The sequence below is a fragment of the Megascapheus bottae genome, chromosome 10 (genome assembly GCF_031878675.1).
Source record: "Megascapheus bottae isolate mThoBot1 chromosome 10, mThoBot2.hap1, whole genome shotgun sequence".
In the NCBI taxonomy this organism is placed as follows: Eukaryota; Metazoa; Chordata; class Mammalia; order Rodentia; family Geomyidae; genus Megascapheus; species Megascapheus bottae.
In genome coordinates, this window is record NC_143518.1 from 25,291,897 (window position 1) to 25,312,126 (window position 20,230).

Below are 20,230 nucleotides of genomic sequence, written 5' to 3' on the forward strand. Positions count from 1 at the left end.
GCCTCAGAATCAGCACAACTATTTTTTAAAATCCACCAGAACTCTGTAAATCTCCCCCATCAGAGGGTCTTCCTAGGCCCAATCCCACCAATGAGAGCCTCCGTTTTTTTAATCCTATGTTATCCTGCCCACTCAGCATCAATTGCTAATTGAAATTATACATGTATCTGCTGTCTCCTGTCAATGTTATTTCCTCCACTAGACTGAAAGCACAGTTTATTTATTGTCAGTTTCCACTGCTAGAATATAAACACTAGACTATGGAGAAGAAATGGTTAGCTTCAGTGCTTAGAGCACAACCAGGCACAAAACTGGCTTTTAATAACTAGTCCCAATGCCACTACTACTTCTTTTTAATCACTCATTTGATAAGACTGAGCCCCAGCATTTGCTCAATGTGCTGGACAGGAGAGGGCTGAAGGAAAAGGTAGAGAGATCAGGGATACTGAGAACTCAAAAAGGTGCTAAACATTGTTTTTCAGAGTCTGGATTGGCATTCACCTGGAAGTCCAGCCTGGAGAAAGCTAAGCAATAAGTTACACCTCTCATCCTGAAGGGGAGATATTCACCTTCCAGCCTACCTGTGCACCCCTGCTGCATTACAGATACCAGAATGTTCCAGCGCCCAGGTGAGCATGCACAGCCAGCCAGGTACCACCACCATGCACCATGAACATCTTCACCCGCTCTTAGGATCAATGCCAAGCTCAAGTGCACTTACACATGGACCAGAACACAAGAGAATGGTTTTTTTTAAACCAAGTAGTTTATTGGTTTTTATTTTCTTGAAGGGGAATTTTGAGTTACTTCAATTGTCACTGACCTGACTGTAGAAACTTTCCAAAATGATAGCAAACAATCAAGAAGGATCTGATTTGCCAAGAGTCCAGTCTAACAGCACAGGATATGTGGCTTAGAAAGCCTAGGGGTTCAGCAGTGTGGAACCCCAAGAAAAGACACATGGAAAGGATTCAGGGAAGAGGCTGAGCAGTGTCACTTAACAGAGCCAAATTATTTCAAGTCAATATGCATAGTAATTTATTTACAACATATGAAGATCTTTGGAAGTGGTTATGTGAGTGGCAGAAGGGTGGGCAGGTAAAGGCAGCAGTAATAGGGGAGCCTTGGTTTCCAGCATGCTGAAGAGTCGTGGGAACTGAACTAAATGGGCATCTCAGCCACTCTACTCCTCCTCATGCCAGCAACTAAAAGGGGGTAGGATTTACACATTTTTCCTCAAAATCTAGGGGGTTGAAGCTGGAGCAACATGCATCAGGTTGCCTGAGCCCTGAACTTAAATATTTGGTTCTTCTTTCTAGAAGGATTCATGTTAGCAGAGCTTTCTATCTGAACTCCAATTTCTAGAGCTTTCTAATTGATGAGATACTACGTGATTCGTATCTTTCCCCCTAATCTAATTTATCTATGGCTGGGAAACCTCGCAGGTCCAACATTGTCCCTCCATCTACCCATGCTATGAAACTGTATTATTCATTTGCATTGCTCTCACTCCCTTCCCCCAGTGGAGATGGGCTCAATGGGACATGGAAGAACTCCAAGCCTTAAAGCCTGGTGGCAATGTGTGTTCCGTGGACAATCCCACCACCTCAAAAACTAGAAGTTTTGAGCAACCTTGGTTCCCAGTGGCTACCACGCCCCCGCACGCCCCAAGCTCACACAGCCCAGCCCCCACCCCAGCTGTTCTAGTCTCTTGCAAAGATTGAGCATATGTATCTTCAGAACAGTCTCATCTTTCCTCCCAGTGACCGCTTCTTTCTGCCAGAGAAACGATCTCGGCTGTAGCCATGAGGGCGGATTTTCAGTTCCACGTAAGGAATGGAGAATTCATGTCCTTTCCATGGCTCCCAGTTCACCCCCTACAGAAAATAAAATGTTAGAAGTTAGAGGACAGGGCCAGGAGTTTGGCCTAGTGGTAGAGTGCTTGCCTAGCAGGCATGAAGAGTCAGGTTCAACTCCTTGGTACCACATACATAGAAAAAAGGCCACAAGTGGTGCCGTGGCTCAAGTGGTAGAAAGCCCAAGGACAGTGCTCAGGGCCTGAGTTCAAGCCCCAGGACAGGAAAAATAAAAGTGCAAGAAAACACTTATTTGCCAGTGAAACATCTCTCTTTCCCTCTCTCCCTATAAAACATCTCTCCTCACCCGTGTCTGACTGTATACCCCTCTCCTCTCTCTTTTTCCACTCTCCTCCCCCCGCCCCCGCTTTTTCCCCACCCCACCCCCACACATCCAGGACTTGATCATCACATCTGAAAGCACATACCCTCTGCTGGGCACTTGGGTTTCAACTGGCTAAGAGGACCAAATAGGAAGCTGGGGGCATGAAGGGATGCCAGGGTGTGAGGCCACAGCAGCCACAAAGGCAACACAGAGGTCAACCTGGCCCACAATCAGCAAAACAGTTTTCTCACACTCTTTTCTTTTCCAAAAAAAATTAAAGACAAAAATAAACATATTAATTGGCCAATTGTGTAAAATCATTTTCAATTTAGACTGTTTAGATATTCGCTCTGGGGGTGACGAATAGCCTGTTCTAAACTAAATTTCATTTTATGTCTTTTGACTGGTGAGCACAATAATATTTAATTCACTTAATAACCTTGCAACCTGGCCAATAAACAGCCCAAGTGACCGATTTTATGTATTTTAATTTGTGAGGTAAATAATAAACAAGAAGCTAAATGTCTTGCAGGCTGTGAAGAGCTCATTAGCCAGATGAATGTCTTTTATTAGCAAATATAGGGATGGCTTAGGACCTGCTGTCTGCGCATTTCAAATATTTGATCTTTGGTCACAAGCTCCTCTGAGTTGGCCCTCATGCTGCCACCATGATTCACGAGCTACCCTCCTTGGCTTCCCTAGGGGAGAATTCCTTCTGCACTCTGAAAAATCATATAAAGATTGGGAGTGCTCATACCCTGGTGAGGACAAGAGTAATAAAAATGTACCTCGACATAGAAAGTGCTGATAATTATAATAGTACTGGAGTAGGATGAGTTCTGGCTTGCTGAAGGCTAGACTCAGGACATAAAATGGGAAATCCAAAATCCAGGATGGGTTTAGGGAGAGCAGAGGATTAAGGATACGTAGGAGCAAGGATTTGATCTTGAGAATCTGGGAGACAGCAGGCTGGGGCTGTCACAATCAAGGTAACAGAGAGGATCATAGAGGTTCAAGAAATTATGGATAAGAAAGCTTCAGAAAGATGCAGCCTGCATGGACTCTCAGCCCTGGGGCATATGCAGATATAGAAACTAGTTCATTTCAGGGCTCTGGACAGACTCAGGGTAGCATCAGGTAAAGTGAATCCAAGAATGGGTGTTTGACTTAAGGCAAAAGAACTGCCTATTTTCCTGGTAAACAAAGGACTTGAGAGAGATGGCTGTGGTTTAATGAAGAGAACCGCTAGGAAAGTATCTGGTTATGGACTGAATGTATCCCTCCCTAAAAATGTATTTATAATCATTTGTGGCCCTACCCTATAATGTGATAGGCCTAAGAAGAAAGCCTTTGAGAGATCATAAATTTAGATAGAGTCATGAAAGCACACTACCCCCCATGAGATATAAAAAGGGGAAGAGAATTTTCTTCTTCCTACCACTTTTTTCCTCTATTTCTCCCCCTTACTGCACTGCAACAGAGGACACAGCTAGATGGACAAGCTACAAAGTTATAAGACAGGAAGTAAGGTCCAACCAAAAATGAAATCTGGCTGGCCTCTTAATCTTGCATTTTAAAGTCTGTAGAACTGTGAGAACTATACGTCTGCTGTTCGAATCACTCAATCCATGGGTTTTTGTCATAGCAGCCCAAGCTGACTGCAACAGCACCCAGGTAAGAACTGATAAATTTCATTTTATGTCTTTTGACTGGTGAGCACAATAATATTTAATTCACTTAATAACCTTGCAACCTGGCCAATAAACAGTCCCAGCTGATCTATGACCCACATCGCTGTTCATTATGTAGCAATGGTCAAGCCAACTTTGTCATTCACCACAGTCCTGGAATATAGAGCAGATGGAGCCCTGGCTAATGGGCAGGGAGTGTCATGACCTCTAAGCGATAAAGCCAGGATTAGAGGAGATCCTTGCCTGATGTCACTGGAAGCCTCTGAAAGAGGAGCCACCTGAGTCACCTGGGAAGTACCCCTGGCATGTGGCCAGAACTTAGGACAGAAAAGACTTCTGCCTGCCACCTACCTCACTGTGCTTGGTCTCCCCGTATTTGCCATTGGGGTTGGCCAAGTGGCAGTTCTTATACCACCAGCCACCATGATGTGTCAGGGCACAGTTGCTGAGGGCAATATCGTTGTCTCGGTCGAAAGTTGTGAACTTCCATCCATTGTGGTAGGTGAGAGCATCCCCTGTGGGAGAGAAGAGAGACAGACATCTAAGTCTTCCCAGAAGAGGACACATAAGAAAACATCTAGCCATGGAAATGCCAAGGATCCAGCCAGCTATTCCACAAGTGCTCACCACTGCCTCCAAATGACCTGAATGGCACAGGTTCTCTTGCCTGTCACCTACACGCAAGGCTGGTTTCTCCAGCAGCTTCAACAACATCGTCACTTGGAAGTTTCTAATCACATAAAATGTCCCCAAACATTCCCTCTGCCTTCCTTTCTCTGCACAGCAATCCTTCTCCCAACCCAAACCTAAAAACCCTGCTTCAGTCTTTCCTTCCCAAATCACTCACACATCTGGCCTCTCTGCCTCTGAGGCTGCCATTCCTGGCCTCTTCTTGTCATTGTGGGTCTGTGTTAGCCCAACTACCTTCTTCTCTCTGGGTTCTCTTCTGTCAACCTTCTGGAGATCAAAGGTCTACATCCATCCTGTCAGTGCTAAATCCTACTTCCTACAGGGAATTGCACCTGCTGATTTTACAGGCTTGTAACCCTCAAGGCACAATCTGTGATCCCACTGCCCGCACCAGGAACCTTCCATATGTGAAGTGAACAAATCCTCCTTCCATAGTCAAACCCTCACCATCCCTCAAAACTGGGCTCTACTGAGAAAGGGGATTCTCCTCACTAATTCTTCTCCTAACATCATTCTGTCTCTTTCTGTTTTATATACGTACACCTCCCCCCTATTCTCTCTCTTTCTCTCCCTCTCTCCCTCTCTCCCTCCCACCCCCCTCTCTCTCTCTCCCTCTCTCCCTCCCCCCCCCTCTCTCTCACACACACACACACACACACACACACACACGCATGCACACGCACACACACTGAGCTTCTAGAGCCCTTCAGGGACATATGTACAATTAAGTGCTTCATTACATCCTGTCTGGGATCTGCTTTAATTATTTTACTTGCACTGCACCTATTTCCCTTCCCCATTTGTCATTCCTTTATAAGTTTACTTTCTTTTTCAGCTCGTCAAAGACAATAAGGGGCCCTATCAATCATAACCTTAATCAAGTCCAGTCCCTGCAGTAATGGTACATACACTTATATCTAATCTTTGAGTTCATGGCTCATCTTCACGCGTGTGTTCTCACTTGACTCTCACAGGCCCATGAGGTGGGCAGGGCAGCTCTTGGTTGAGAAGTTGAACCCCCAGGAACTAGTCACTGGGTATTTATTAATGTCCTGGGGTCCACAAATGGCAGAGCCAGAACTCAATTGATTCTCCTGTTCTTAAGACACAAGGTTCTGAGACACTGATCACCTATGGCCATTTTATTCCCATAGGAGGCTTCAGTGACACCTGCAAAAGCATGTGGTCTCTGATAGCCTACCTCAGAAGTTTCCTCATTGAGGTCTTGGAACCAGCAGCATTAGGGAACCACATAACTTGTTGGAAATGGAAATTCTCAGGCTGACCTCAGGTCCACAGAACCAGAGAAAGTATATACATGGCAGCAGGGCAGCAGTGGGGGGTGATCTGTGCCTTTCCAAATGATTCCTATACGTGCTATAACTTTATTCACTCGTTCAAAGAAATATATCCTGGACACCTGCTGTGGGCTGGCACCTTGCTAACCACTAAGAATATAAAAATCAGCAGGTAGTGGAAGCTGTGGCTCAAACGGTAGAGCTAACCTTGAGCAAAAAAAAAAAAATAAGAAACAGTGCCTATGCCCTGAGTTCAAGCCACAATACCAGCACAAGAAAGGAAGAAAGAGAAGGAAGAAAGGAAGGAGGGAGTAAGGGAGGGAGGGAGGGAGGGAAGGAAGGAAGAGGTTTCTACATTTAATTGGGATGAGTGGAGAGGACACATTAAAGTGCTGGTAGGATCTGGAGGTGTAGTTCAGTGTGTTCTTAGCAAATGTTGCATGCACGACACACACACACACACACACACACACACACACAGTAATACCTCATGCATATGGAAGATCCCAATTTCTCCTCCAACTCTGTCATCCCAACAGCCGCTCATTTATATCTCACCCAGCAAAGGCAGGAGACATGAGCACAGGGTCAGAGAGTCCTCCACTCTGACATACCAAAACAGCCTGTCCTCATTAGTCTTTTCCAATCAAAGAAGGCATAGTCACTCTTCCATACATATTCCCTCCTCACTCCAGACTGCTTGCAGACAGTTAACCACAGCTTGAAATAACACAGAGTGCCTCCCCTAGTGACATCCTTTTAATAGTATAGCTTCCCTAACTAGCACACCAAATACCCAGAACTGTGTTCTAAGAATCCCGGCAGAGGCCTTTGAGGTTATGTAACCTTGAATACTGATTAAAAAGAAAAACAAAGCAGGGTCTAGCCTGTGTGGGACCTTTTTTGCTTATTTATTTGTTGGTTGGTTTTTTTCTGCGGATAGATTTTCTTCCTTGTAGGAACTGAAGTCTTTCTGATGATAGATAGATAGATAGATAGATAGATAGATAGATAGATAGATAGATAGATAGATAGAAAATGAATCAGAAAATAACTTTAGTCTGGTCATCAGGGCCCACTTAAGACAGTATTCTGATTTTTTTAAGTTTATCTCTCTATATAAAACAAAATTAAGCCAGGTATACCTATAAATTTGCTCTGGGGTTGCCCATGTCCTGGTTTGAATCAGTGTTTTAAAAGCTAGCACAGTTACATGCCTAGTGATATTTAACTATTCATCCTCAATTTGGAGGCCCATCTTCTATAGTGTCTCATCACTGAGGACAGACAGGAGAAGCTGCAAGCAGCCTAAAGCCCCCTTCCCCCAACGCACATACATGAGCCATCAGCATAGAGAAGGAAATCTAAGACTCCTAACTCCGCCACTCTAACTCAGGATTTAAAGTAAGAATGATAGTACACATGGGAAGACTTAGATAGCCGCCTAAATGCTGTGTGATTTCAGAACCTCACAAGGCTTCCTGTTTAAACAAAATGAAACAAAAAGCCATCCTCTATTGACTGGCCCTGTTGGCCTGAACAACATTAGAATGGGAATTATTCCCTAATCACAGTTAAAATGCAAATGAAGTACCTGGGAGGAGAATCATATTAATTCATAAATATGTTGACTCCTTTTCATTCACTTTCCTATTAGCATCAGCTCATTTATTGGATTGTGTGAAATAGACCCAGAAAAGGAAAAATTTAACAGTGATGAAAGGAAAAGGGAAGGAGTTGAAGAGTGACCTTGAGAAGTCCCACTGAGGAGGCGGGGAAGGGCAGGTATTCTTGAGGAGACACTCAGGACAAACACTTCACCAGAGAAGAGCCTATGAAAGGAGACCAAGTCTCTCTCTAGCCTGAGAAAGAAAGGCTGAGGCTACCTGATGACTGCGCTTGAGAATGGAGAAGAGTACTGGAATAAAAGGTATGACAGGCTCCATGTGGGCTAAGAGCAGGACATGGCCCAAAGGACCAAAGGGAAATGGAACGGGCATCCTCTTATATCAAAGCGTTGTCAGAACCTGGAAGAAGCCATCAGGAAATACAGCCTAATCTTGTTTAGAGATGGGGTAGAAGGTGAGGATACCAGGGCCTTAAGCAATATTTTTAAATTGTGCATTAATTGTTATGGGTTCTGGTATACAGTGAGGTATGCTTGCAATACCAGCAGTTGAGAGAAAGAAGTAGAAGGATAGGTAGTTTGAGGCTAGCCCAAACTACTGCTATATAGCAGAACCCCATCTCTGAAACAGTTTTGATTGGTGGTACCAGGCTCTGTGCTCAGTAATGAGAAACAATTATTTCTGATTGCATCAAAAAGCAAAGTGATTGGAAGTGGAGCTATGGCTCAAGTGTACAGATAACACTCAGGCCCTGAGTTCAAGTTCTACTGATACACACACACACACACACACACACACACACACACACACAGTTCATCTCACAGAAATTTTGCATTAGTCGTTGGCCCCAGGATCTGTTATAGTCCTCTAATGTCAGAAGGTCTTTGAGTGGTCAATTGTGAGAAATCCTGTCAGGCTTCAAATTCCCTTGCCGCAGCTCAGCCCTTGCTCTTCTACAGGCTCCTCCAGACCCAGAGAACTCTTACTTTCCTCGGCCCTTCATTCGGAGCCAGCTCCAGGCTGTGTCCTGGAGGGAGCTTCCTCCTATCACCAGGTCCTCAGTTCACCCTCCCCCCTTCTTGGCTCTTCTTTACCACTTGTCTGACTCTGCAAAAGTTGCCTTATATACTGTTTTTGAATGCCAGCCCTGGGGCTTGAACTAAAGGCTTGGGTGTTGACTCTGAATTTTTTTGCTCAAGGTTAGCACTCTACCACTTGAGCCACAGTTCCACTTTTGACTTATGGTGGTTAACTGGAGATAAGAGTCCTATGGATTCTCCTGCCTAGATTGAATTCAAACTGCAATTCTCAGATCTCAGCCTTCTGAGTAGCTGGGATTACAAGGGCAAGCCATCAGTACCCAGCTTGCCTTGTGTTTGTTGTTGGTGGTGGTGGTGGTGGTGGTGTTTTGTGTGTTTGTTTTCAATATTTTCTTTTTTTGCCAGTCCTGGGGCTTGAACTTAGGGCCTGGGAACTGTCCCTGACCTCCCTTTTGCTCAAGCCTAGTACTCTATCACAGCGCCACATCCAGCTGTTTCTGTGTGTGTGCTACTGAGGAATCAAACCCAGGGCTTCATGCAGGCTAGGCAAGCAATCTACCACTAAGCCACATTCCCAGCCCTTGCCTTGTGTTCTCATTCCTCTCTTTACATGTGAGTCTGAGATAGACCGTGTATTATAGTCAGCCAGTAGCATGTTCCTACATAGTTATTCCAAAATCAGAATAGTCTTACTTTGTCTAAATACAGACTGTAAAATATTAACAACAGAACAATAATCATAACAGCTCTTCTTAAATAAAATATTTCCTGGTATAATTCCAGCATTTTAGTCGTGATGCTGAATATTGCTCATTTCCTTCACGATGAACACAGTGTCAACTAGGCAGAAATCTAATGAGTAGCTAATGGAGACTAAAGATTCCCTGCTTTCAGCTGAAATGTTCATTCCCATGGTCGCAGTTGTATTAAGCTAATGAGACCTATAGTTCTTATTTGAATCAGCACTTTCACTTTCTGTCTTTATGTATAGCAGCGTATCACCAAAAAAATGCTTAAATAACACACACATGTGTGCGTGTACACACATGTACACACACACACACACACTGCAGACAAAGATGACAGCATTGCTGAAGACTAACAAAGGTTTGAACACATCATGGAATGTATCACAAGCGCTCATTTTATCAGTGAATTTGCCAATCATGAATCAATGAGAGTATAATAGGAGCATTTGATTGAGGGAAGGGCACAAAAGCTCCCATTTTCGGACGGTCGTTAATTGCTTCAACTTGCTTTACTGTCAGCCTTACTGAACAGAACAATTCCCTCCCATGAAAAAATACTTTGATCCCCAGATACCTGGCAACCCAGTCCTCAAACAACAAGAAGCAAGTGCCCCTCACCGTGAGAAATCCCTCCTACCTGCTGTGCCTCTGTATTTCCCAACTGACAGCTTATATCGTTCCTTGCTGGAGGCCACTTGGAAGAAATCATATACAGCGTAGGCAGATTCATTGGAAGTCTGTAAATCCGCCCTCACCTCATACCGGGTAGGAGTGCCAGTGGTGAGATTGTGCAGCTTGTCAAGGCCTGGAAACAAGAAATAGAATTTCAATAGCCTATCAACTCTGTGTGTGTGTGTGTGTGTGTGTGTGTGTGTGTGCACGCGCGCGCGCACGCACATGAACATGCCTGTGAATGCACACACTCACCCTTTGTATCTGAGATTTATACAGCCAAAAGTCACCTTAGCCTTTATTTTTTCTGCTAATAAGAGTGAGGACTGCTAATGTCCTTGCCCCTTTATTTGTTGGCACTAATGACATCTATGGAAAGCTCACTGAGGGGAACAGAATAATCATGGAATGCATCTGCCCACTGTCTCCATCTCTCAGAAATAGAAGCAACTCTATTCATCATCCACACATCTCACAAGCAGAAGTGCAGAGAGCTACTCATTCTCAGCCCTCTGAAGAGATCTTGGTATCAGGCACACCAGTCCATTAGACACTGAACATACAGATTACATGATCTGAATTTTGCATTTCCCAACTAGTGCTTTTTTGGCTATTCCACTGTATGTGAACATCTGTTCCAGAAGAGAGTGGAAGGAAAGAGGGAAAGCCTATACCCACAAAGTCTGGCATTACTGGCAGAATTGCAGGGGCAAGAAAGTTATCCCAAAAAGAAGCCAGAATCCCAAAGCAATGACCTCTTTCTACTACTATAATTTGTTTAAAAAGAAAAAAAAGTAGGCTCCAGGCAAACCCTATAGAGTTTAAATACAGACTAAAAACAAGTGAGACCATCCTACTTCTTCACAAAGTTAGAGTGTAAGACAACATGCCAAGAGGCATGTCTACAGAAGGCGGAAAGGAAGTTATCAGCCCACACGCCCTGCTCCTGATTCTTAGGTACCATACCAAGCCAGAACTCTTTCATGGGATCCCCAAAGCCTTCCACGTAGCTCCGCCAACGTTTGAAGAAATCCAGCTGCCCAGTGTTCCGTCTCTGGAAGACCTGAGAAAGGAAATGCAAACCTTACTCTAATACTCTGGTAACTAAGTAGAAAGGGAACAAGGTGCTGTTGGGAGATGAGAGGAACCTGTACTATACTGACTCCCTCCAGCAGCTCCTCTTCATTTTTTAGAAAGGATCTTAATCAATAGATTCAATATATGTGTCTACTATGACAGTGAGTGATCTCTGGATGGCAAAATGTACCAAGCAGAGGTTTTTGTCTTTACGAAACATCAATTACAGAGCATAGAAAAACTCAGGGAGCTAATTTAGTTTCTAGTGATGGGTTCTATAGGATAGAACAGTCCAGACTTTTGTTAGTTCTGACCTGTAACCTTCAACAACTGCTCAACTCAATTGGGACATGTTGTATTTATATGTTATTTTTCCTCCCCCCTCCCCCAACAAGAACTCTTTTTTTTTTTCACCAGTCTTGGGGCTTGAACTCAGAGCCTGAGCACTGTCCTTGGGCTTTCTCAAGGCTAGAGCTCTACCACTTGAGCCTCAGCACCACTTCTGGGTTTTTCTATATATGTGGTTCCAAGGTCTCAAATCTGGGTCTTCATGTATGCCAGGCAAGCACTCTGCCACTAGGCCAAACTCCCAGCTCAGGGACTATTTTTTAGTTTACCTGACTTCTAATGTAGCAAGTATTTAATATTTATAGAGAAAAAATTCACACAACAAGTATTTGTTGCGCATCACCTATGCGAAAAGGCACAATACATGATGATGTACAAAACCAGTAAACCAGAAATTGTCTCTGCCCTTGTGGAGCTAATAGATCAGTAAATAAAATAGACAAACCGAGTAATCAAATAAAAGATGCAATTTAACCATGACAAAGGCTGTGAAGGAAATATACAATAGGATGTGAGAACATAAAACAGGAGAACGTAATCAAGGAGCCAGAAAAGCTCCCCTGGGATAGTAGCTGAGAGCTGCAAGGTATGGAAAAAAGAAACAAAAGAGAGAAAAGCTGGGGCCTTGGGGACCTGGGAGTTGGTTAGGAAGGAATGAAAGGAAGGCTGAAAACATGAGCAAGGATCAATGCTGTGGAGCTTTTTAGTAAACGTTGAGGAACAGCTATAGTTAACTAGCTATGTCCTTGGGTAAGTTAGTTAACCTTGACTAACTTCACTCATCTAAATTGTCAGATCAAAACATCAATAGTGGAGATGTCATTTTGTCGATCTGTGTCCCACTTCTATTCTTGGCCAAATATAAAGTCTCCTTAGAGTGATACAAAGAATAAGGTTAAGAAGGTACATTGAATGCATGTATGAACATGTCACCATGAAGCCCACCTTGTACAACTAGTGGATGCTTATAAAAATCTAAATAAAAAATGAAGTTCAGTTGGGCACTACTGGCATACCTGCAATCCTAGCTACTCAAGAGGCTGAGAGCCTCACATGAGGCTCACACATAATCTGATCCATTCCTATTTGGAGATGAAAATATTCAATAACAAAAAGTTCTTTACATCTGGTTCTACACTCCAGAGTTGCCATTATGCCAATAAACTTAGTGTCTAAAATGACTAAATCAGGAATAAAAAAATCTAAGTTACTTTTAAATACTTGTGGAAAGAGTTTCTAATGCAGCCCTGAAGACGTTCAAGATGGAAAACAAAGATGGAACTATGTGAGCCATTTAAGTGTTCCCTGATGTTCTTTCCAGCTCCTACCGCAGCCCTGGGTGCCTCAGGGCAAAGCTCCGCTGCCAGTTCATCAGATTGAGTTCTTGCTGCCAGGACTCAGAAGAATTTCCTTAAAAGGATTCTAAAAGCTCAAAACAGGGGCTAGGCATAGTCGGCGACATCTGTAATCCCAGTTATTGGGAGGAGACAGGAGAATCATGGTTAAAGGCCATTCTAAGCCACCGCAAAAAAAAAAAAAAAGTTATTGAGACTGAATCTCAAAAGAAAAATAATATGAGAGGTTGAGGATTTAGCTCAATGGAAGAACACTTGCCTGGCAGGGCCCTGAGTTCAGTCCTCAGCTTTAGGGACAAAAAAAAAAATATATGAAATAAGTCTGAGGAAAAGAGGCAGATAGGATAGGAGAGAAAGATGCAAGGGATGACCTTCATCAAGAAGTAATGAACACATAAATAGACATGCTAAGTTAAATAAAGTTGCATTTGAAGTTTAGGGGAAAAAAATTAAGCTGGGTTTCTTGGTATATGTCTATAATCCTAGCTACACAGGAGGCAGAGGTAGGAGGATCTTGGTCCAAAGCCAGCCACTAGCAAAAGCCTCTTTCTGAAAAATAAACAAAAGCAAAATGGATTAGGGATAAACCTAGGTAGAGTGCCTGCCTGGTAATCAGGAGACCTCAAATCTAAACCCCAGGACCACCATGAAAAACAGCGAGCAGGCATGGTGGTTTGTGCCTATAATGCCTACCTACTTTGGAGGCTGAGACTGATAAGATCAAGGTTCAAGGACAGCCTATGCAGAAAAGTTTGTGAAGCGTCAGATCAGGTTTATCATAAGTAGATTGTGCTCAGGTGTGTTCAGACAGGAAGTAAGAGTCTAACTCAAAAAGAGTCAACAGGAAACAGAGGCATGGCTCAGCAGTAGAAGCACCATCAGCTATCCTTCAGTGATAGAAGATTCTTCAGTCCCAAAACAACAACAAAAAACAGATCAGGTGTCGGTGACAGCTGTGGTGGAGTTTTCAAGACTCCCCATGTTTCTGGAGAATGTGGCTCTGAGGAAAACTCTATGAAGTCCAAAAAACAAAGAGTCAAAAAATGAAGAGTCCATCTGGGCACAATGGCTCACGCCTGTAATCCTAGCTACTCAGGAGGCTGAGATCTGAGGATGAAGGTTCAAAGCCATCCTGGGCACAAAAGGACCTGAGACTCATATCTAATTAACCTCTATTCAAGGGTAGGGCAGTAGCTGAAGAGCTCAGGGACAACACCCTAGCCTAGGGATAGGGGGGTAGCCTTGAGCTAAAGAGCTCAGGGACAGTGCCCAAGCCAAGTTCAGCCCTATGACCCACAAAAAAATTAAAAAATAAAGAGTCCAAAAAAATGAGACTTATAGGGTGAATTTGCTGCTTGTTACAATGTGGAGTTGCTTTCATAGTTATAAAACTGGACTCTGGGTTTGACTCGGGGTTGTTAGTGTGGGCAGGTAGATGTAGAGGGCAAACTCCTTGGAGGCAGAGGTTTTAAATTGATTTGTTCATTGCTGGATCTTGATCAAATAAAACAGGCTCTGACACGTAATAGGCACTGGGTATTTATGTCATACATCATGGTCTTCCCAGGTATATAAAGCACTTCCTAAAGGTCACCCTAGATAAATGTGTCCTTCCCTGTGTGAGCTTAGCTTTCCGAAGGCTGGGCTAGACCTATACCCACATCCTGGCAATGGTCAATTACAGGCACAATGGCAGGAAATTGGGCTTCAGGCCCGCAGGGACAGAATGCTTAGCATTCCAATGGTGCTGATGAAAAGCAGCAGGTACAGCACTATGGGTGGAAGATCTGCCATGTCATGCTCTGTTCTGTGATTTTACAAATCAGTTCGGAATTTCCCACATCCAAGCCAATGGCTGCCTTTCAGCCATCAGGTGCTGCTGTGCAGATAATAAGTTTCTTCATTGCTGCTCATCAGATGGTATCATTTTACCCATGGCTGCTCAAGCATCTTTGGCTTCCCAAGCCCCAGAGCAAATGTGTAAATGAATATAGTCTGAACGCTACAAAATCGCACTCTTTCCCACAATGGGTTGTGAAAGCACAGCAGGTGAAGGCTGCCTGCTGGCCCTGGACAGGGAGCCCTTCTATCCTCAGGCACAGAAAGAAGTGGGAGGGAGATGGAAAGATCCATTTGCAATACTCAAAGGCAGCTCATCATGTAATTGGACTGGGCACATGATTAAAGAAGATGCCACGTGGTTTAAGCAGACAATGGCCCAAGCGAATAAAAGGTCTACATAGAAAAGGGACAATGAGAACATCACCCAAGAGTTCCTCTTTCAGCATTAGTCTCTTAAATCAAATCCCCAAAGGTCTTATTCCTGTTCTGTGCAAACAAGACCTAGAAGCTCAGTTTAGAGGTCTGAACCCTCCAAGAGACTGTGCATTTACCCTGGATGACCTGAGAGGACCCATTGGGAAGAACAGTGAATTTGAAGGTTCGAGGCCTGAAATGTGGTCCCAGCATCATCCTCTATCCATGTGACTTGCCCTGTGAGTGAAGCAGGAACAATAATCCTCGCTCACTTGCTGCAGAGCTGTTGTATGAAGGTGAAGCTTATGAAAGTGCTTTGAAGAGGGCAGAATAAGCAGTAAACATATGGAATGTTAACAGAGGTTGATGAGCCCTCAAGCCTGCATCATCACCAGCCCTGGTTTAACCAAGCCTGTTTCATGACCAAGTCCTAAGCTCCATCCTTACAGTGGGATAGGATCTCTCTCAAGCCAGCTACAAGCCACCAAAGCTCCTCTTCCATGGACAATTCAAATGAATACCCCCAAGCAGTGCACGGGGCAGCTAGGACCAGCTCCTGTGTGCTCTTGTGTAAAGCACTCCATGGAGCTCCCAAGGCTCTATGGGACTCACAATCCAGCCGCCTCCATCCGTGTCCATGTCACAGTACACCTGCATGGGCCGGCTGGCATCGCCATTGAGGTAAATGGTGTAGAGGCCGCTGGCAGCGTTGCTGTTCTGCTGAACCTGAGTGCAGTCCGAGGGGTGTGGGAAACGGGCATCCACTGGGAGCAAAACAGAAGGACGGTGTCATTAGAACCAAGGCAAGGAAGAGAGCGCGTAGGGCTTTTAACCCTCTTTTTACACTATCATTATTTTTAAGGCCATTTGTTTTGTTGGGAAACTATTTCATAACCTCCTCCTATTTCACTCCTTTCAGCTCTTCAGTGTCACTCACTCTACCCTCAGCAAACACTGTAAATCCCCCAGCCATCCCTCCCATGCCCAACTCAACCCTCCCACAGCTTACCTCAAACTCCATTTCCTGCTCCTCTTTAGTTCCTACTGTGGGATCAATTCCCTTTAAACCAACAACTCGATGTTCACTTCCCCATGTCCCCAAAACCCTACCCTGACTGCCTCCACTCGCTCATCCTTCAGTTCTCCACTGCTGACTCTCTTGCCATTCCAAGGACTGGATTCCATATTACCTGTGGAGAGGGTGGTGGACACACTTTTGCTCCGGCGATTACCCTTAAAGGCAACCAAAGAGGAAGGGTAGGTGACGCCCTGTTCCAGGCCTTGCAACTCAAACCTCTGCTCGCCTCTTTGGAGCTTCACCTCCTGCCAACCAACAGAGGAGCAGATGATGAGTGATTCCGTTTCTTTAACTTCACGCTCCCTGAAATAACTGACAAAGCTCTCCCAGAACTCACAGGCAAACTCCAGGTCACAGTTTTTGCCAGATACTTCTGTGAAGGACTGTGCCCTAGAGATTCAGCACTGCCAAAAGGCACATACTGCTGCTGGTACCAGCTGGAGTTCCTGCCTTCACATATTGACTAGTATTCACAAAACTAGTCATGGATTATCTGGGAGAATGGGCGGGTACTTTAATGAATCCTCATGAAACCTGCCTCATTTCCTCGCTAAGCATGAAACTAACTTACCTAGCAGGACTGCCATAATCATTCATTGCCATAAGGACATCAAAGTGCCCTGCCTTTCTTCATGTCTCCTTTCTTTCTTCCTTGCCAAAGAAAAAGAACGATAATTTTTCTATTCTAGAAAATTTACAAAAATATTTTGGCTCCCAGATTCAAGAAGAAAGCAAGACTTGGGAAACAAGGGTTCACCACTTCATTTACTAGCGAATGTGTGGTAGCACACACCTGTAATCTTAGCCACTTAGGAAGATGAAACAGAATAATTACAAACATGAGGACTACAACTTAGTGAGGACTACAACTGTCTCAAAATGAATAAAAATAAAATAAAAACTTACAACACTGCATTTTAAAAGGGATAGGGGAACGAAGTTCACCAAGCATTAGTAATGCATTAGTAATCACCAAGCATATGCAAAGCCCTGAGTTTACCCAGTACAAAAAAAAGAAAGAAAAAATTACTGAATACCTACAATGTGCCAAACATTCTCATATACTCAAAGCATGTTATATACAATGGCAAACAAAACAAAGTTCTCAGACTTCCTGGAACTTAAATTTATTAACAATGAATTTTAAAAATAGGGCTGGAGGTATAGCTTAGTGATAGAATTTTTTTTTACTACCACTAAGGTTTGATTGCTCAGAGAACCATCAAAAGAAAGCAAAAAATAGGAGCCAGGAGTTTGCCCTACTGGTAGGGTGCTTGCCTAACATGCACAAAGACCCAGGTTTGATTCCTCGGTACCACATATACAGAAAAAGCTAGAAGTGCTGGTGTGGCTCAAGTGATAGAGCACTAGCCTTGAGAAAGCCCAAGGACAGGTCCTGAGTTCAAGCCCCAGGATTGGAAAAAAAAAAGAAAGGAAAAAGAAACCAAAACACAGAAGTGGACACTGATGGCTCAGGCCTGCAACCCAAGCTACTCAGGAGACTGACAGCTGAGAATCACAGTTGGAAGCCCACCTGAGCAGGAAAGTCAGTACGAATTTTTATCTCTAAGCACCAAACAGCCAGAAGTGAAGCTGTGGCTCAAGTGACAGAACACTAGTTTTGAGCACAAAACTTCAGGGACAGTGGCCAGGTTCCAAGTTCAAGCCTCACAAAACCCAATAGCACCAGGATAGGGGCATAGCTCAGTGATAAGAACACTTGCCTGGCATGCACAGGCCCAGTGTTGTGTTTCTAGTAACAATCAATCAATCAATCAATCAATATCATGGAGTAGCTTTGCAGCCTACAATTTTGCAGTGGTCACCAAGGAAGAGGAACAAAGGTTAGTCATTACCACACACTCATAGTGTTTATCAATGACTATGTTTATCACTATCCATTGCTCCTAGCAAGTGACCAATAAGGATCAATAGATTGATTGGTAATTCACCATAAGGCCAGCAATCAAGCTGATCTGCCTGACTTAGCTGCTTCACAGAGAGGTTGTAAAAATAGAATAAAATAAAATAAAATCATTTTTAAAGGCACCCAGAGAAAGATCAGGAATATGCAGCACCTTTACTGTCCCATTTGGAAACTGGTAGGTGAGAATGTAGCCATCGATCTGAGCAGCAGGGGCCACCCAGGTCAGTACCCCGCCAGAATGTGTTACACCAAATGGACGGAAGTTTCTGGGGGGGTCGATTTCTGCAAACAAACAAAAAGTCAGGTAAATATTACTATTGAAATATAACTGAGACTGGGTTATTTTTTTTTAGGTCATCAGTTTCAATCTTCTTCCTAGGTACCTTCCCATTCCTTTTCCTCTCTGCAACCAGAGTAAGTTCTGCTTATCCTGCTGACATAGCCTTCTTCAACATAGTTTCCAAAAGAACTAAGCCCTAAAGATAAGAGGATTAGGGAATAGGACTGAGTGAGTCTTACAGGGAGAGAATTTGAGATCCTAGGACTCCAGAAAATTCTCACAGAATGGTGGACACTGAGCAGATGAGTTCACAGAGATGATGGGAGCCCACAGTAACAAGAAAAGTTGAGAGTCATAGATCTAAAAAGTGCCTGCACACAGGACAGAAAGCTGACTCAGCAAACAGGTGCCTGGAGAGTTAACAAAGGCCTCCTGGGAAACTCCTAAACCCTTGCATCTAGTCCCGAGGAAGAGGCAGGGCTATAAGTGAAATGAGATTGCTGACCATTGCACATAAGGGGGTTCAGTGGATGCCCTGCATCTCCAATAGAAATTAAGCCAGCACAGAAATATAAATGCATATCTAAGGTATTTCAGTGAATGGCCCTATATGCATAGCTGGCATAGAAATAAGGGAAAATGGTATTTATGTGAAATAAGAAAGACATAGGGGAGCTGGGTACAGTGGCATAAACCTGTAATCCCAGCTTCAAGATCAGAAGTCACAGTTTGAAGCTGACCAGTCTAAGCTTGAGAGTTCTCAAGACTATATCTCAACCAATGGCTGGGCATGGTGGCACCACACCTGCTATTCTAGATGTGGGGAAAGCACAGTGGCAAGTGTCTGCCATGCTCAGTAAACCAGGGAAGCCAAAATAGGAAGATCACAGCTTGGACCAAAAGTAAGATTTGGAGCCAGGAGTGTGGCCTAGTGATAACATGCTTACCTAGCATGCATGAAGCCCTGGGTTCGATTCCTCCTTACCACATACACAGAAAAAGCCCAAAGTGATGCTACAGCTCAAGGGGTGGAGCATTTGTCTTGAGAAAGCTCAAGGACAGTGCCCAGACTCTGAGTTCAATCCTCAGGACTGACACACACACACACACACACACACACACACACACTTAAGATTCCACCTCAAAAAGATTCTACTGGATACTGCCCATACCTGTAATACTAGCTACTCAAGAGCCTGAGATCTGAGAATCATGGTTCCAAGCCAGCCTGAAAAGAAAGGCCATGAGACTTTAATCTCTAATTAACCACCTAAAAATGTAAGTGGAGCTATGGTTCAAAGAGGTAGAGCACTAGCCTTGACCAACAAAAGTTCATGGACAGTGCCTAGGTCCTGAGTTCAAGCCTCAAAACCATCACCAACCACAACAAAAGATTCTACCTCTGAGAAAGAAAGAAAGAAAGAAAGAAAGAAAGAAAGAAAGAAAGAAAGAAAGAAAGAAAGAAAGAAAGAGAAAGAGAGAGAAGGAAGGAGGGAAGGAGAGAGGGAGAGAAGGAGAGGAAGGAAGGAAGGAATGAAGGAAGGAAGGAAGGAAGGAAGGAAGGGAGGGAGGGAGGGAGGGAGGGAGGGAGGGAGGGAGGGAGGGAGGGAGGGAAGGGAAGGGAAAGGAAGGCAAGGCAAGGCAAGGCAAGGCAAGGCTGGAGATGTTGGTCAAGTGATAAAGCACAAGATTCTGAGTGCAATCCCTAGTACCACTAACAGAACAAAAAAGAAAAGAGAAAAAGAGGAATGAACAGGAAAAAGATTTGAAGAAAAAAAAACTTGATTTTCTTGTATGTACTCCCCCATACAAACATCAGAGAGTGTCTGTGTGGTTACAAGCACGTGTACTGTAGACTAGGAAAATTAAAGCTCAACAAAATCAACAGTCATCCTATAATAACTGATCAGACAGCTCACTTTTTTTAACTGAATAAGATGAATGGAAATTTCCATTTTGA

General features: G+C 43.9%; 1 protein-coding gene across 1 annotated transcript in view; it reads right to left on the reverse strand.

Annotated features, from left to right (window-relative positions):
* Positions 1-796: 796 nt before the first annotated feature.
* Positions 797-20,230, reverse strand: part of Tnn (tenascin N) — a 59,770-nt gene continuing 40,336 nt past the window's right edge. The window contains exons 14-20 of the mRNA XM_090339771.1: positions 18,142-18,272; positions 16,176-16,308; positions 15,598-15,749; positions 10,916-11,012; positions 9,915-10,082; positions 4,224-4,387; positions 797-1,877 (exon numbers count right to left, since the gene is read on the reverse strand). Coding sequence (XP_090195897.1) covers positions 1,737-1,877; positions 4,224-4,387; positions 9,915-10,082; positions 10,916-11,012; positions 15,598-15,749; positions 16,176-16,308; positions 18,142-18,272 — 986 coding nt within the window. The 3' untranslated portion in view covers positions 797-1,736. The remainder of the gene's footprint in view (positions 1,878-4,223; positions 4,388-9,914; positions 10,083-10,915; positions 11,013-15,597; positions 15,750-16,175; positions 16,309-18,141; positions 18,273-20,230) is intronic.